We start from the raw sequence: 18,634 nt of genomic DNA, 5'->3' as shown, positions 1-18,634 counted from the left end.
AGGCCCAAAGTCTATTAAATGGGAAAAGACAGTCTTTTTAACAAATGGTGCTGGCAAACTGGATGTCCCTGTGCAAAAAAATGAAACCAGATCTGTCATGGATTGAATAGTGTCCTTCAAAAATATCTGTCAACTTGGCTAGGTCATGATTCCCAGTATTGTACGATTATGTACCATTTTGTAATCTGATGTAATTTCCTCACGTGTTGTAAACTCTATCACTATGATGTAATAAAATAGATTAGTGGCAGTTATACTGATGAGGTCTACAAGATTAGATAGTGTCTTAAGCCAATCTCTTTTGAGATATAAAAGAGAGAAGTGAGCAGAGCTACATGGGAACCTCACACCACCAGGAAAGCAGCACCAGGAGCAAAGCACGTCCTTTGGACCTGAGGTTCCTGTGCTGAGATGCCCCCAAACCAAGGGAAGGCTGATGCATCACAAGGATCTTCCTCCAGAGCCAACAGAGAGAGAAAGCCTTCTCCTGGAACTAACGCCCTTAATTTGGACTTGTAGCCTACTGGACTGTGAGAGAATAAACTTCTTTGTTAAAGCCATCCACCTGTGGTATTGCTGTTATAGCAACACTAGATGACTAAGACAGGATCTGTATCTCACACCATACACAAAAACTAATTCAAAATGGATCAAAGACCTAAATATAAAACCAAAAATTATAAAGATCATAGAAGAAAAAATATGGTCAATGGTAGAGGACCTAATATATGGCATAAATAGCATACAAACCATAACTAACAATACACAAACACCAGAAGATAAGATAGATAACTGGGACCTTCTAAAAATTAAACACTTATGCTCATCAAAAGACTTCACCAAAAGAGTAAAAAGAGAACATACAAACTGGGAAAAAAAATTTGGCTATGACAAATTGGACAAAGGTCTAATCTCTAAATAAAATCTATTGGAAAATCCAACACCTCTACAACAAAAAGACAAATAATCCAATGAAAAAATGGGCAAAGGATACGTGCAGACTCTTCATCAACAAAGACATTCAGGCAGCTAACAGACACAAGAGGAGATGCTCGAGATCATTAGCCATTAGAGAAATGCTAATCAAAATTACAATTAGATACCATCTCACCCAGACATTACTGGCACAAATTAAAAAAAAAAAAAAAAAACAGAAAATAACAGATGTTGGAGAGGCTGTGGGGAGCTTGGAAATCTTATGCATTGCTAGTAGAATGTAAAATGGTACAACTATTTTGGAAAACAATATGGTGCTTCCTTAAAAAGCTAGAAATAGAATACTTTAGGATCCAGAAATCCCACTCCTAGTAATATATCCTAGAGAAAGAAGAGCCATCACATGAATAGACATATGTACACCCATGTTCATTGCAGCATTATTCACAATAGCAAGACGATGGAAACAACCTAAGTGCCCATCAACAGATGAATAGATAAACAAACATGGTACATACACACAGTGGAATACTACACAATGAAACAGAACAATGGTGAATCTACAAAACATCTCACAATATGGATGAATCTGAAGGGCATTATGCTGAGTGAAATAAGTCAATCACAAAAGGACAAATACTCTATGAGACCACTATTATAAAAACTCATGAAAAGGTTTACACACAGAAAAAAACAATCTTTGATGGTTACTAGGGAGGGGATAGGTGGGAAAGGAAAAATACTAAATAGACAATAGATAAGTGGTAACTTTGGTGAAGGGTAAGACAGTACACAATACTGGGGAAGTCAGCACAACTTGACCAAGGCAAGGTCATAGAAGCTTTATAGACACATCCCAGCTCCCTGATGGATGCAATTATTGGGCTAAGGGCTATGGGGACCATGGTCTCAGGGAACATCTAGCTCAATTGGCATAACATAGTTTATAAAGAAAATGTTCTACATCCTACTTTAGTGAATAGCGTCTGGGATCTTAAAAGCTTGGGAGTGGTTATCTAAGATACTCCACTGGTCCTACACCATCTGGGGCAAGAGAGAATGAAGAAATCCAAAGACACAAGGGAAAGATTAGTCCAAAGGACTACTGGACCACAACTACCACAGATTCCACCAGTCTGAGTCCAGCACAACTAGATGGTGCCCAGCTACCACCGCTGACTACTTGGACTGGGACAGAGCTGGAGAAAAATGTAGAACAAAATTCTAACTCACAAAAAAAAGACGAGACTTACTGGTCTGACAGAGTTTGGAGAAACCCTGAGAGTATGGGCCCTAGACACCCTTTTAATTCAGTACTGAAGTCACTCCTGAGGTTCACCCTTCAGCCAAACATTAGACAGGCCCATAAAATAAAACAAGACTAAATGGGCACACCAGCTCAGGGGTAAGGATGAGAAGGCAGGAGGGGACAGGAAAGCTGGTAACTGAAACCCAAAGTTGAGACGGGGAAAGTGGTGACACAGCACGGGGTTGGCCACCTGTGTCACAAAAACAATATATATATTAATTGTTTAATGAGAAACTAATTTGTTCTGTAACCTTTATCTAAAGTATAATAAAAAAAAAAAATCATACCTTGAAGAAGAAAAAAAAAAGCCTAGTAGCATACCTGGCATATGGAATGTAGGCACTAAATTATTAATTTATCTTACTTTCAAGTGCTATACAAATAGGTGTCACGAATAAAAACAAATATAAATAAGGCTAAATAGGACAAAGAAGCTGCCTTTAGTGAGTACATATACTTGTAGGTGAGACAGACATGTAAACAGATAAAGCCAACACCATACAGTAAGTGCTATTACACTGATAAACATAAAGACCATAGACAGCACAGAGGAAGAAATAATCAGTCAGTGGTACTCCAATGTACCAAGGCTTCAACCTGGTTCATTCTAGTTCGACCTCCTGCTGAGAATTTGCATTTCTACCCCAGTTCTTAAAATGTAAATTCTGATTCAGTATATCTGGGGCAGAAATGCAAATTCTCAGCAGGAGGTCGAACTAGAATGAACCTGTTCAAAGCCCTGGAATGTACCTCTTCTTTCTTTTTCCTTCTGACTTCTCTTTTTCCTCATCTCTTTCTCATCCATTATCTCCACAAATGTCCAAAGTTGTAAGTGAATGCAACTTAATCATGGAAGATGAACGAACATCCCACTCTCATTCCTTTTCTTCCCACATCAAGCTCTGATCCCAAAGTTGCTATACATTGGTGTAAGCAACATAATGGTTTAGCTCTTATTGTCTTGTTTAAATTTAGTACTGTATTATTCTATACTATATTGTGGGTAAAAGCTATGCCAGGGAGGTTGTGTATTTGAGCTGACAGAAGAAGCCATGTTGCATGACATTGTGGAAAATCCCTTTTAATGAATGGAATTAGCATCTATGAGGAATTTCATAAAGACCCACCAAAACCCACTGCTGTCAAGCCGATTCTGACTCAGAGGGACACTGCTGGATAGAGCAGAACTGTCCTAGTGGGTTTTCAAGGTTGTAAACACTTACCAAAGCAGACTGCCACATCTTTCTTTCACTGTGTGACTTGTGGGTTCAAACCACCGACATTTTGGTTAGCAGCTGAGCGCTTTAACCACTGTGCCCCCAGGACTCCTCTCCATAAAGACATTTGCCAGCAAATAAAAACAGAAAAAAAACAGAACTGTGTTTTACGTCAGTGATCCTCCACCTGTGACTCTAGAATTAAATGCTTCTTTTCTGAGCATCGTATGTAGTTTTCTTGCTATTTACATGTTTAGAGAAAGCCTAATGTCAGGCAGCATAACACAGTTGTCCATCACAGACATACTTTACATTATACAAGGTATGAATGATGATGAAAAAGAAAAAGATTCTAACATTTATTTAATATCTAAAATGCCCTGGACACTGAATTAACGGTGATCACATACATTATCACGTTTAATCCTCCCAACTACCCATAAAGTTTTGGGGGTGGGCAAATGAGTAAGGTAATTTATATTCTCAGTACACTGCTCTTTCCTTTTCAATTTATTATAGAAAAAGAAAATTTTCAGAACTCTGCCTTAGGCACCTGTGACTTTCTTTCCAAACGTTACTGTCTTTCGTGATAGAATCAGTTAGAGCAGAGTACTCTACCTTTGTTTGCTTGTTTTATTGGCTCTCTGTAGACATACCAGTTGCCCATTTTCTGTTCCCTGTCCCTTATCCCTTCACTGACAAGACCTCAGGCAAACAGTTCTCAGTTCTTGGATAGACTTTTAGAAGTATAGTTTTCAAACTTTAACAGAGATATTTTTAGAATGCACAAGTATTACCTGGAAGCATGTTAAAAATTCAGGTTCCGAGAAATCCCACATCCCCAGAGATTCTGACTCATTTGCTGTGGGGTGGAGTTATGAAATCTAAAATTTCAGGAAGGACGGAAGGTAATTCTAATGTAGGAGGTCCTCAGCCCTTGGAGAAGCACTATTTTAGACTATGGGTAACCCTCTCCCCAGCTTTGTTATTTCCACTCTGGCTCCTGGGACATTTCTGTAGATTCCCTAACGACTTTAGTACCAGGCGATCAGTCTTCTCCTCCACAAAATGCCCCACCCTCATTTTCAGAAATTTTGACATCCATTTTGATGAGTCTTCAAATTCCCTTCTACCAAAATCTTTAAACACTTTATTTCAGATTTTGTCATCATCTTGAATTGTTCCAACCTCTTATATATTTAGTTGTAAAAACATCCTCTTCATATCAAAACATTTGGTCCTAAATTTATCACTTTCTAACTCTTAATAAACTATTTACTATTCCCACTTCATGATGAATTCTTCAGTCTTTCAAACTTTCCTTATTTTTCCAAACAATCATGATACTATAAACCTCATATTAATCAATACCTACTATGTATAGACCCTGTACTTGGCATTTAATTTACATAATTTTGTAAAAATCCCATTATTAACCTCATTTTACATATGTAAATGAGGCTCAGGGACAGTAAGTAATATATCCAAGGATACACAGCTTGTAAATAGAAGAACCTGGCTTTAAACTTTGTCTGAATCCAAAACCCTTAAACTGGTAGGCATAGTTTTCTTACTCAAGACAATATGGTCAAGACACTTCTTTGTTTTTGTTGTTTTTGCTTCCCTTAGACTTTCCAAGGTTCTCATTTACTCTTGCCTATATGCCTTTACTTAACTATGCCTTTTTTCTGGAATGTTTTACAAAATTGATGAATAACTCAAGACCCAAAACCTTCTTCTTGTGTTTGAAAATCATCTTATTTTTCCTTCCATTATAGCACTTGTCATAGGCTGCCTTCTGTGAGTGTTATTTACATATGTGACTCCCCACTTTACCTGATTGTGAACTCTTGGAGGAAGCAGGGTGTAGTAGGAAGAGCTGTCTTTCAAGTCAGACAGACTTTGCCACAAATCACAGTTCCAGCACTTAATGATCACAAAAAATTACAATGTCTGTTATGGATTGAATTGTGTCCCCCCAAAATGTGTATCAACTTGGCTAGGCCATGTTTCCCAGTATTGTGTGATTGTCCACCATTTTGTCATCTGATGTGGTTTTCCTTTGTGTTGTAAACCCTACCTCTATGATGTTAATGAGGCAGGATTAGAAACAGTTATGTTAATGAGGCAGGACTCAATCTGCAAGATTAGGCTGTGTTTTAAATTAATCTCTTTTGAGATATAAAAGACAGAAGCAAGCAGAGAGACTTGGGGGACCTCATACCACCAAAAAAGAAGTCATAGGAGCACAGCATGTCCTCAGGACCTGAGGTCCCTGAGCCGAGAAGCTCCAAGACCAGGGAAGACTGATGACAGGGAACTTCCCTCAGAGCCAACAGAGAGAGAAAGGCTTCCCCTGGAGCTGGTACCCTGAATTAGGACTGGTAGTCTCTTAGACTGTGAAAGAATAAATTGCTCTTTGTTAAAGCCATCCACTTGTGGTATTTCTGTTATAGCAGTACTAGATAACTAAGACGATATCCCTAATCTTTAGTATATTCACCGCCAGAGTTACTATTATCCACCACACCTGGTTGTGGTGAGGATTAAATGATGTCTTGTATTTAATGTATCGGGAACAATACCTTCTATATAGCTGGCACTCAAATTCTGAACTATAAGCTCCCTGGCACTGATATCTACTTCTGACCCCTAATACTAATCAATGAAGTGGAGGTCACATTTACTGCATATAGTGAAAATGCAGTAAGTCAGCTAGAGCAGGCATTGTAGAAACAGCTGATAGAAATTATAAGATATGAGAAAAATTTACATCTTAAGCCACTGCCTAATTCTTAAAGGGGTATGTCTAATTTAAGTTAGCCTTGATATATTTTCACAATATTTCCTAAAATAAAATAAAGAAAGAAAGAAATGAGGCCTTGACTTCATAAAGCTGAGGAAAATCTCCTCCATTTATTCATATTTCATTTCAGTATATTTATCTCTGAGTCAATAAGAGCCGGAGGGCTTATGATGAAGTTCTACATTCACATCTCTTTCTGAACAAAAGAAATATGTATGTATAAATCTGCTACACCAAAGTGCCAGTCATGTCTCTATTGGAATGTCAAAATGTTTTTCCACACCTGAGCATGTGATACTATTTGCAAAAGTCAGCCCAGTGGTATCTCAGCATGATTGTCAGTGTTGAGTTCATCACCTTGGGCCAAATAACATGGAGAATCAATTATTACCCAAACCATAAATTGAACACTTGTGAAGGCCTTATTAACTCCACTGACAAATTTCATATAATATATATTATACATGGATGATTTTATTTGTCAAATATGTGAGTTTTATGTGTTTACTATATCTGATTTTTCTTTTGAAAAATATAATGTCATTTGGTCCTTGCTTTACACATGTTTTCCAAGTAAAATAAAGGAGTTCTTTTCCATGAGTGCATTATACAAGTAATACAAGCTCAAAGTGAACACAGATAATTGGCCTATGTGGAACTTTTCTTCAGTCAGGCAGCTACCATTACTAACCCTCCAAATGCATTTCTTAATGCCAGGTTCAATTTCTCCAGAAGGTTGTTTGTGTATGTAAGTGTCCTGCCCCCCTTTTCTGAACATTTTGTGTCTTCTGAGGTTGCAACACTATTCCAGACTATTTTTCTCTTGTTATGATGGGACAAAACCCACTAAAAGCCTGAAGCCGATGTTACAAGTTGTTGTATGACTGTTCAGGGGCAGAAGGATACTCAGTTCCATTTAAGGGCAAGTCTTTCAATGTCAAGAGACCAGAGGGTTTGTTAAAATTAGACTTACCCTAGTAGTCCAAAAAGAACAATGTGGCCAATTTGCCACCACCATTTGGGAAGAGAAGCATTGTTGTTTGTTGTTGGTATGGTTTACAACAATACCATAATTTCAGAGAAGATTATTTAGATCAGCAACAGCTTGCATTCAAAGATCAGCCTTTAGATTCTTCTTTTTTTATAAACTTTAGTAATGAAAGAACACATGTCAGATTTTAAGAAGATGAGATGTTTGCATATGGGGGCTATATACTCAGTCAAAAAGAAACAACCTTACATTCTAAGCCTTAGAACATGTCTGATTATGTCTGAGGTTATATTGGTTACGGTTTGTTTTTCTTTTAAAAAAGAGATACATCTAAATACAGGATGACTAACAAAGACACTTTGGGGCTACATACAAAGAAATAAGAACTCTGACAGCTTTACCCAAATATATGCCTCAGTTCTGTAAGTTCTTTTTCCTTGATCTGTAGGTCATCTTCTAATCTTTCTATTACAATAACATAAGATTCACTGACTTTCTTCTTCCATTCATCTAGCAAAGAAGAACAAATAGGATTGATTCATAGCCGTGTTTTGCAAAATGTAGACAGAGATCATAATATGCAAGTAATCAAAACTCTACTTTTTATTTTGAATTCTACAATACTTAATTTAAATTACTGATTCTGAATTTAAAATGCAGATGTTTATATTTAAAATGCAATCATATTGAATTGTAGTAATTAAGAACCCATTTGATATTGGATAATATATTTACAGAGAAGAATATATTTGACTTATTTCCTTTTATTTTATTGCATTTTAATTATAGCAATCTCTAGTTGCTAGACACAGTTTTTAGTTTTTCAATGCTAGATACTTAAGATATAATTCTAAGATCTTTATATTCAGCAGTATTCAAAAAATTTTAACACTATACCAAGAGACTAAAATTTTTTCAAAAAATTTTGTTTTCTGTTATGTTCTTTCAGAGAAAAATAATTTGAGATCAGCTAATCTTCATAGCACTTTCACATAATACATTATCTTATCCTGTGTAGAAAAATTAACACATATACCAAAAAATGTTAGTTATCTATAACTATAATTGAATCATATTACATTTAAAGAAATAAGAATAATTACCAGTACAAGTTTGGGTAGGTCTAGATTTATAATTCCCCATTTGGTAGAAGTTTCCTCTTTCTCCAGTGCAGTTCTTCGGGTTACAAAATTTCATGTACAAGTGCAGTGACAGTCCAGTTGAAAAATACTTTGATAGTTGGGCTAAAAATAAGCTGAGAGCCAAATAGAATGTCATGCAACAATGACAAAGAACAGGGGTGCATGCTTTCAAGGGTGAAACCATAAAGGGAACTAATCAGACTCTTTAAAAGAACTGTATCAAAAATAAATAGTAAATGTTTCAATAGGATTATTTGCTTCCATCAGTTGATCACCTACTCGTGCATGCCTTCACGAGCCATTTCTTTAATAGATAAATCTAGAAAAGTGGTTCATTTACATCTGAGGTTCATAAAAGAGCTATTAAAGCTACCTAGATCTACTTTCAGGATCATTCCTCCCGAGCCAAAGTAATGGCAGCTGGAAGAGTAACTGGTGATAGAATTTGTCTATATATATAAATAATGGAAACCTATACCATATAAAATGTTACTAATAGAAGTAACTAAATTTTGCCTACATAAGGATTACAAAATCATGTTTGTAGGAAGACATTCTCAGTATATAACAATGATTAATTTAGACCACTTATTGTTTATTCTGGTCATAAGAATCATAGACAAGAATCCAAGACAATGAGTTTTATAAATAACAATTCATAAAATACTAATGACAAGAATAATAAGAAAAATAAGAATTACGATTATTCGATTGCTGTGTGCCAGAAACTATTCTACGTGCTTATATACATTTTGTCATTTATAACTTATACAGTCCTGCAAGGTAGATATTAATCCCATATTCTAGACGAGAAATTCAGATTTACTAGTAGGTGATGGAATTTAGAATCAATTCCAGGCATATATGACTCTAAAGTCCAAGCTAGACATTATTGTTATATACTTCTCCCCATAATTCCTCTAGCATTCACATTCCATTTACTTCATGGGGAATTTCTTCTATATGCATATTTAATATACTCTAAATGAACAATGGAATGATATGGAAAATCCAGGAAGAAATGTTATCTGACTTTTAATTGTATATTTCCTTTGTATGATCTTATTATACCTAGAAGATATAAATTTCAATCTTCATATTCAACTCCAGATGCTATAGTTTTAACGTAATAATATAGATTTCATATTTATATAATTGAATGTTTAAAAAAAAACAACTGGGAGGCAGGGCCAAGACGGTGGAGTAGTCAGACACTTTCTGTGGACCCTCTTACCAAAAAGACCTGAAAAAACTAGTGAATCGATCATATATGATAATCTAGGAGCCCTGAACATCAAACACAAAGTTGAGGAATCAGATTGAGCAGCAGGGGGAGGCAGAGATGATTCAGAAGCAGCGAGAAGTTACCAGACCTGACCTGGCTGGCACCGGCACCCTGCAGGCTGGATCAGCTGGTGTGCAATGAGGTAAGCAGTGGCACTCGGGACACATTTTCCACATTGGGAGAAACCAAGTGGCAGGAGTCTGCTCGAGCCTCCAGAACCAGTGAGAAGTGGCGCTCAACTGGTGAAAGATAAGTACATGTGTCTAACTTACTGCACGGATAACAAACTCCACCCTTTGAGGAGAACGTCTCTCCCATTAACCTGCCCACTCCTACTTTGTTCTGGGTCCTAGTCCAGCTTCAGTGACTGCTGCACCCCCGGGCCAGAAGTAGGGACCGTTGCATGCCCTGAGCCATTCTCCCAGCTTTTGGGGAGGGAAAAAATTAACAAACAGGGGAAAAAATTATCTGCCAGCTCCCGTAAGCTGGGAACTCAGGGCCACCACAGAAACTTCGTCTAGGCACAGGCATAAGGGGTTGACAGACTTTGAATGCGTTTCACCTCTGCACAGACTTGTGTGGCCCTCATTAGCACAGTACAACAGGGTATATACCTGAAGCCTATTTTCATCTGTATCAGCTATAAGGGGGAATGGCATATTCAGGACATTTGACACCACCCTGCCCGTTAAGCAGGGTCCTCAGCTACCCACATCAGGGGCCTAAGGAATCATGGCTCCACCCACGACACCTAGCCACCCATGACAGGGGTACAAGAATAACTGGTGCCTCCCAGTCCTTATAGACAACAGCACTGAGTGCCCCTAGTCCGGCTGCAAAACCCACCCACCTATACTCTCTAGGGAACAGGGACATGCCTTCCACCCAGACACTCAGAGCAGCCATCAGCCCCCTGCTTTATTCAGTGCATGACCCTCTATGGCAGACAGATACCTGGGAGTACTCCACTCACCCCCGCCCATATAGGACTGTAGGTAAGAGCCTGCACCACATACTTAGTGACCAACGACCTGGACACCTGAGCTGAATCCACACAAGATAAGCAAATGGACTCTTGGGGTCACATACATAGTAACAGCTCTAACCACCTGGTGACAGGACGTGAGAGTTTCAAAGATGCCAACAATCAAACTAGCTCACACGAGCAGCCTATTTGGGCATATCAAAACAAAACAAAATGAGAAGCTAGGACAAGTAAGCAAACATAAAATAAATAAATATAATAACTTATTGATGGTTCAGAGACAACAGTCAATTTCAAATCACATAAAGAGGCAGTCCATGATGACTTCAGCAAGTGACCAAAAAAAAAAAAAAAAAAAAAATCAAGAAACTTTCCAGGGGAAGAAAACTTCTTGGAATTACTGGAGATAGAATTTAAAAGATTAATATACAGAGCTCTTCAAGCTATCAGAAAGGAGATCAGACAAAATGCAGAACAAGCCAAGGAACACACAGGCAAAACAGTGGAGGAACTTAAGAAGGTTATACAAGAGCATAATGACAAATTTAACAGGCTGCAAGAATACACAGAGAGACAGCAATCAGAAATCTGGAAGATTAACAATAAAATTTCAGAATTAGACAACTCAGTACAAAGTCATAGATAGTAGCAAAATTAAGGCAATGGAAGTCAGAATTAGTGAGATTGAAGATAAAAAACTTGACACAAACTTATATGAGGAAAAATCAAATAAAAGAATTTTAAAAAATGAAGAAACCTTAAGAAATATGTGGGACTCTATCAAGAAGCATAACCTATGAGTGACTGGAGTACCAGAACGGGACCACAACAGAAAATACAGAGAAAACTGTTGAAGATTTGTTGGCAGAAAACTATCCTGATATCATGAAAAATGAAAAGATATCTATCCAAGAAACTCATCAAACTCCACACAAGGTAGATCCCAAAAGAAAGTCACCAAGACATATTATAATCAAACTGGCCAAAACCAAAGATAAAGAGAGAATTTTAAGAGTGGCTAGGGATAAATGAAAAGTCACCAACAGAGGAGAGACAATAAGACTAAGGTCTGACTACTCATCAGAAACCATGCAGGCAAGAAGGCAATGGGATGACATAAAAAAAGCCTTGAAGGAAAAAAAATTGCCAGTCAAGAATTTTATATCCAGCAAAACTGTCTCTCAAATAAGATGGCGAAATCAGGGCATTTCCAGATAAACAGAAGTTTAGGGAATTTCTTAAAATCAAATTAAAATTACAAGATATACTAAAGAGAGTTCTCTGGTTAGAAAATCAATAACAACAGATAACAACCCAAGACTAGAACACAGGACAGAGGAACCAGATATCCACCCAGATAGGGAGGTGACAAAAGTAAATCAAAGCTAAAACACTGAATATAGGGAAATAGAGACATCAGTATGAAAAAGATGACAACATTAACATAAAAAAGAGGGACTGAAAATGTAGTCATAGACCTATCATATGGAGAGGAAATCAAGGTGATATCAAGAAATAAAAGATTGGTTTAAAATTAGAAAAATAGGGGTAAATATTAAGGTAACCACAAAGGAAACTAACAATCCTACACATCAAAATAAAAAAACAAGAAAAACATAAAGACTCAGCAAATACAAAATCAATGACAACAAAAAAGATGAAAATACATAAAGAAAAATGACACAGCACAGAAAATTAAGTGGAACAAAGAAACTGTCAACAACACAAAAAAAAGACATCAAAATAATAGCACTAAACTCATACCTATCAATAACTGCTGAATGTAAATGGATTAAATGCACCAATAAAAAGACAGAGAGTGGCAGAATGGATAAAAACACAGGATCCATTTATATGCTGCCTACAAGAGACATATCTTAGACTTAAAGACACAAACTAACTAAAACTCAAAGAATGGAAAATATATATCAAGGAAACAACACTCAAAAAAGAGCAGGAGTGGAAATATTAATCTCTGACAAAATAGACTTTAAAGCAAAATCCACCACAAAGGATAAGGAAAGACACTATATAATGATTAAAGGGTCAATACCCCAGGAGGACTTAACCATAATAAATATATACACACACAATGACAGGGCTCCAAAATACACAAAACAAACTATAACAGCACTGAAAAGAGAGATAGATAGCTCGACAATAATAGTAGGAGACTTCAACCCACCACTTTTGGTGAAGGACAGAACATCCAGAAAGAAGCCCAATAAAGACATGAAGATCTAAACGCCACAATCAACCAACTTGATCTCATAGACATATACAGAACACTCCACCCAACAGCAGCCAAGTATACTTTCTTTTCCAATGCACATGCAACATTCTACACAATGGACCATATGTTAGGCCACAAAGCATGCCTTAACAGAATCGAAAGCAACAAAATATTACAAAGCATCTTTTCTGACCATAAAGCCATAAAACTAGAAATCAATAACAGAAAAAGCAAATGAAAAAATCAAATATATGGAAACTGAACAAAACCTTGCTCAAAAACTACTGGGTTGTAGAAGAAATCAAGGACGGTATAAAGAAATTCACAGAATCAAATAAGAACAAAAACACATCCTACCAGAACCTTTCAGACTTAGCACAAGTAGTGCTCAGAGGTCAATTTATAGCAATAAATGCACACATCCAAAAAGAAGAAAGGGCCAAAATCATAACATTATCCCCACAACTCGAACAAATACAAAGAGAGCAACAAAAGAAGCCCTCGGTCACTAGAAGAAAGGAAATAATAAAGATTAGAGCAGAATTAAATGTAATAGAGACTAGAAAAACAATTGAAAGAGTTAACAAGACCAAAAGCTGGTTCCTTGAAAAGATCAACAAAATTGGTAAACCTTTGGCCAAACTGACAAAAGAAAAACAGGAGAGAAAGCAAATAACCTAAATAAGAAATGAGATGGGCAATATCACAACAGACTCAACTGAAATTAAAAGAATCATAACAGAATACTATGAAAAATTGTATACCCACAAATTTGAAATGGACAAATTTCAAATAGAGGAAATGGACAAATTTCTAGAAACACACTACCTATCAAAACTAACACAAATTGAGGTAGAACAACTAAGTAAACATAAAACAAAATAAATGACTGAAAGGGTAATTTAAAAAAACCCCAACCAAAAAAAAAAGCCCTGGCCCTGATGGCTTCACTGGAGAATTCTATCAAACTTTCAGAGAAGAGTTAACACCACTACTACTAAAGGTATTTTAGAGCATAGAAAAGGATGGAAAATTCCCAAACTCATTGTATGAAGCCAGCATGACCCTGATACCAAAACAAGGTAAAGACACCCCAAAAAAAGAAAATTACAGACCAATATCCCTCATGAACATTGATGCAAAAATCCTCAACAAAATTCTTGCCAATAGAATTCAACACTATATCAAAAAAATAATTTACCGTGACCAAGTGGGATACATACCAGGTATGCAGGTATGGTTCAACATTAGAAAAACAATCAATGTAATCCATCACATAAATAAAACAAAAGACAAGAAATAGGTCATCTTATCAATTGATGCAAAAAGGGCATTTGAAAAAGTCCAACATCTATTCATGATAAAAACTCTAAGCAAAATAGGAATAGAAGAGAAATTCCTCAACATAATAAAGCACATTTATACAAAGCCAAAAGCCAATATCATCCTAAATGGAGAGAATCTGAAAGCATTCCCCTTGAGAACAGGAACAGACAAGGATGCCCCTTATCACCACTCTTATTCAACATTGTGCTGGAGGTCCTAGCCACAGCAATTGGGCTAGAAAAAGAAATAAAGGGCATCCAAACTAGTAAGGAAGAAGTAAAAGTATCCCTATTTGCAGATAATATGATCTTATACACAGAAAACCCCAAAGAATCCACAAGAAAACTACTGGAACTAATAGAAGACTTCAGTAAAGTATCAGGATACAAGATAAACATTAAAAAATCAGCTGGAATTCTATACACCAACAAGGAGAACTTCGAAGAGGAAATCACCAAATTGATACCATTTCTAATAGCCAATACTTAGGAATAAATCTAACCAGAGATGTGTAAAAGACCTATACAAACAAAACTACAAGACACTACTGTAAGAAACCAAAAAAGACCGGCATAAGTGGAAAAACATAACTTGCTCATTGATAGGAAGACTCAACATTGTGAAAATGTCAATTCTACCCAAAGCAATCAACAGATACAATGCAATCCTGATCCAAATTCCAATGACATTTTTTAATGAGATGGAGAAACAAATCACCAACTTCATATGGAAATGGAAGAGGCCCCGGATAAGTAAAGCGTTACTGAAGAAGAACAAAGTGGGAGACCTCACACTACCTGATTTTAGAACCTATTATACTGCCACGGTAGTCAAAACAGCTTGGTACTGTTACAACAACAGATACATAGACCAATGAAACAGAAATGAGAACTGTCTTAGGCTGGGTTCTCTAGAGAAGCAGAAACAGTAAAGCGTGTAAATATATATAGAGAGAAAGATTTATATCAAGGAAACAGCTCATGCGACTGTAGAGGCTGGAATGTCCCAAGTCCGTGGATCAGGGCAGAGGCCTCTCCCAATTCTCACAGCTGCAGAAGCTGGCGAACCCAAGGTCAGCAGGTTGGAGAGGAGGCTCCTGCTCACAGGCTGTGAAGGTTGACGAATTCCAAGATCAGCAAACAAAACCACAAGTTTTCTCCTGATTCACGTAGCTGCAGGGGCTGGTGAACCCAAGATCAGCAGCTCAGGGAACAAGATTCTTGCTCGCAGGCTGTGAAGACTGACAAATTCAAAGGTCCACAGGTAAGCTGCTAGCTCAAGTTCCAAGAACTGGAGATGAGATGACAAGAGGCAGCTGCTGGATCTGGAACAAGCCAAACACTTTGGCAAGTTGAGCAGGAAGGAAGTAGCCAGCAGAAGGCAAAGAGATGAAGCTGATGGGGCAGTGAGCCACCATAGGCCCCACTCCCACCGGTACTACTGAGCAGATTCCATCATGGCAGTGATCACATATCAAATTTCAACAGGGAAGTGATCACAACTTTATACAACTGCCAAAACACTGAGACTCATGGCCTCCCCAAGTTGACATACAATCAACCATCACAAGAATCCAGACGTAAATTCATCCACCTATGAGCGGCTGATATTTGACAAAGGCCCACAGTCCATTAAAAGGGAAAAAGACAATCTCTTTAACAAATGGTGCTGTCCTAACTGGACATCTATCTGCAAAAAACTGAAACAAGACCCTTACCTCACACAATGCACAAAAACTAACTCAAAATGGATCAAAAACCTAAATATAAAATCTAAAACAATAAAGATCATGGAAGAAAAAACAGGGACAATGCTAGGAGCCCTAATACAGGGCAGAACAGAATACAAAACATAACTAACAATGCACAAACACCAGAAGAGAAAGTAGATAACTGGGAGCTCCTAAAAATCAAACACTTACACTCATCAAAAGACTTCACCAAAAGAGTAAAAAGACAACCTACAGACTGGGAAAAAAATTTTGGCTACGATATATCTGATCAGGGTCTAATGTCTAAAATCTACAAGACACTGCAAAACTTCAACAACAACAACAACAAAAATTAAACGTGGGCAAAGGATATGAACAGGCACTTCACCAAAGAAGACTTTCAGGTGGCTAGCAGTTACTTGAGGAAATGTTCATGATCATTAGCCATTAGAGAAATGCAAATCAAAACTATAACGAGATACCATCTCACCACAGCAAGGCTAGCATTAATCCAAAAAACACAAAATAATAAATGTCGGAGAAGTTGTGGAAAGCCTGGAACACTTATACACTGCTGGTAGGAATGTAAAATGGTACAAGCACTTTGAAATTGATTTGGTGCTTCATTTAAAAGCTAGAAATAGAAGTACCATAGGATCCAGCAATCCCACTCCTTGGAATATATCCTAAAGAAATAAGAGCCATCACACGAATAGACATACGCACACCCATGTTCATTGCAGCACTGTTCACAATAGCAAAAAGATGCAAACCACCTAGGTGCCCATCAATGGATGAATGGATAAACAAATTATGGTATATTCACACAATGGAATACTACACAACAATCAACATCAACGGTGAATCTGCCAAACATCTCGTAACATGAATGAATCTGGAAGGCACTAAGCTGAATTAATTTAGAAAGTTGCAGAAGGACAAATATTGTATGATACCACTATTAAAAGAACTCAAGAAAAGGTTTAAACACAGAAGAAAAAATTCTTTGATGGTTACGAGTGTGGAGAGGGAGGGAGAGGGGAATTCACTAACTAGATACTAGAAAAGATTATCTTAGGTGTAGGGAAGGACAACACACACTACTGGGTAAGTGCAACTGGACTAAACCAAAAGCTAAAAAGTTTCATGAACACAACCAAACACTATGAGGGACAGAGTAGCGGTGGGGGGGGGGCTGGGGACCATGGTTTCAGGGGACATCTAGGTCAAGTGACATAAAGTTTATTAAGAAAATGTTCTGCATCCCATGGTGAGTGGCATCTGGGGTCTTAAAAGCTAGCAAGTGGCCATCTAAGATGCATCAATTGGTCCCAACCCACCTGGAGCAAAGGAAAATCAATAACACTAAAGACACAAGGAAGATATGAGCCCAAGAGACAAAAAGGGCCACATAAACCAGAGACTCCATCGGCCTGAGACCAGAAGAACTAGACAGTGCCCAGCTACTACCAATGACAGCCCTGATGGGAACACAACAGAGAGTCCCTGACGGAGTGGGAGAAAAGTGGGGTGCAGAACTCAAATTCCAGTAAAAAGACCAGACTTAAAGGTCTGAGTGAGACTAGAGGAACTTCAGAAGACATGGCCACTGGACTCTCTGTTAACCCAGAACTAAAACCATTCTCGAAACCAACACTTCAGACAAGATTAGACTGGACTATAAGACATAAATGATACTTGTAAGAGTGTGCTTCTTAGTGTAGGTAGATACATGAGACTAAGTGGGCAGCTCCTGTCCAGAGGCAAGATGAGAAGGCAGAAAGGGATAGGAGCTGGTTGAATGGTCATGGGCAATCCAAGGTAGAAAGGAGTAGTGTGCTGTCACATTATAGGGATAGCAACTAGGGTCATGTAACAATGTGTGTATAAATTTTTGTATGAGAAACTAACTTGAGCTGTGAACTTTCACTTAAAGCACAATAAAAAATAAAACAAGATTAGTCAAAGAAAAATAAAATTCAGACAAAGTAGACAGGTTGGGTGGGTTCAGATTCCTGTATAATCACTGACTTTTATAAGCTAGTTCTCACTTCTCCAAAAGAAATAGTTTCAAATGAATTGTGATTAAAAAAAAAAAAAAAAAAAAACTGCCTTTTTTCTGAAGAAAATGCTCAGTCAAATTCAGAGTTCCAAACCTTTTTTCTCAGCAAAGATAATCTAAATTCCGGAGGGAGGACTTCCATATTGATTTGACATAGTTGGAGAAGTGGGTATCTGGTTTTACAGCTATCTCTGTCCTCCCTTGAAATCTACTTGGACGTTGTTGTTCAGTGTGGTCCAGTTGGTTCAGACTCATAGTGACCCTATGTAGAATAGAATGAAACAATGCCCGGTCCTGTGCCATTCTCACAGTCGTTATGCTTGAGCTTGTTGTTGTGGCCACTGTGTCAATCCATCTCATTAAGGGTCTTCCTTTTTTTTTTTTTAATTTTTTTCCCAAACAAAAATTTATACATACATTGTTATGTGACTCTTATTGATCTCCACATACTGTGACAGCACACTCCTCTTTTCCACCCGATTCCCCATGTCCATTCAATCAGCTCCTAACCCTCTCTGCCTTCCCATCTCACCTCCAGACAGAAGCTGCCCGTTTTGTCTCGTATGTACTTGAGCTAAGAGGCACACTCCTCATGAGTATCACTTTATGTCCCACAGTCCAGTCCAATCCC

General features: G+C 37.5%; 1 protein-coding gene across 1 annotated transcript in view; it reads right to left on the bottom strand.

Annotated features, from left to right (window-relative positions):
- TNNI3K (TNNI3 interacting kinase) overlaps positions 1–8,471 on the bottom strand; it is a 424,853-nt gene extending 416,382 nt beyond the window's left edge. Inside the window, exons 1-2 of the mRNA XM_004369062.2 lie at positions 8,363–8,471; positions 7,661–7,769 (exon numbers count right to left, since the gene is read on the bottom strand). Of these exons, the coding sequence (XP_004369119.1) occupies positions 7,661–7,769; positions 8,363–8,456 (203 nt within the window). The 5' untranslated portion in view covers positions 8,457–8,471. The remainder of the gene's footprint in view (positions 1–7,660; positions 7,770–8,362) is intronic.
- Between the last annotated feature and the right edge of the window lie 10,163 nt (positions 8,472–18,634).

The sequence above is a fragment of the Trichechus manatus genome, unplaced genomic scaffold, assembly GCF_000243295.1.
Source record: "Trichechus manatus latirostris isolate Lorelei unplaced genomic scaffold, TriManLat1.0 scaffold00003, whole genome shotgun sequence".
NCBI lineage: Eukaryota > Metazoa > Chordata > Mammalia > Sirenia > Trichechidae > Trichechus > Trichechus manatus.
The sequence above is the reverse complement of the archived record's forward strand: the minus strand, read 5'-3'. Positions and strand labels throughout refer to the sequence as shown.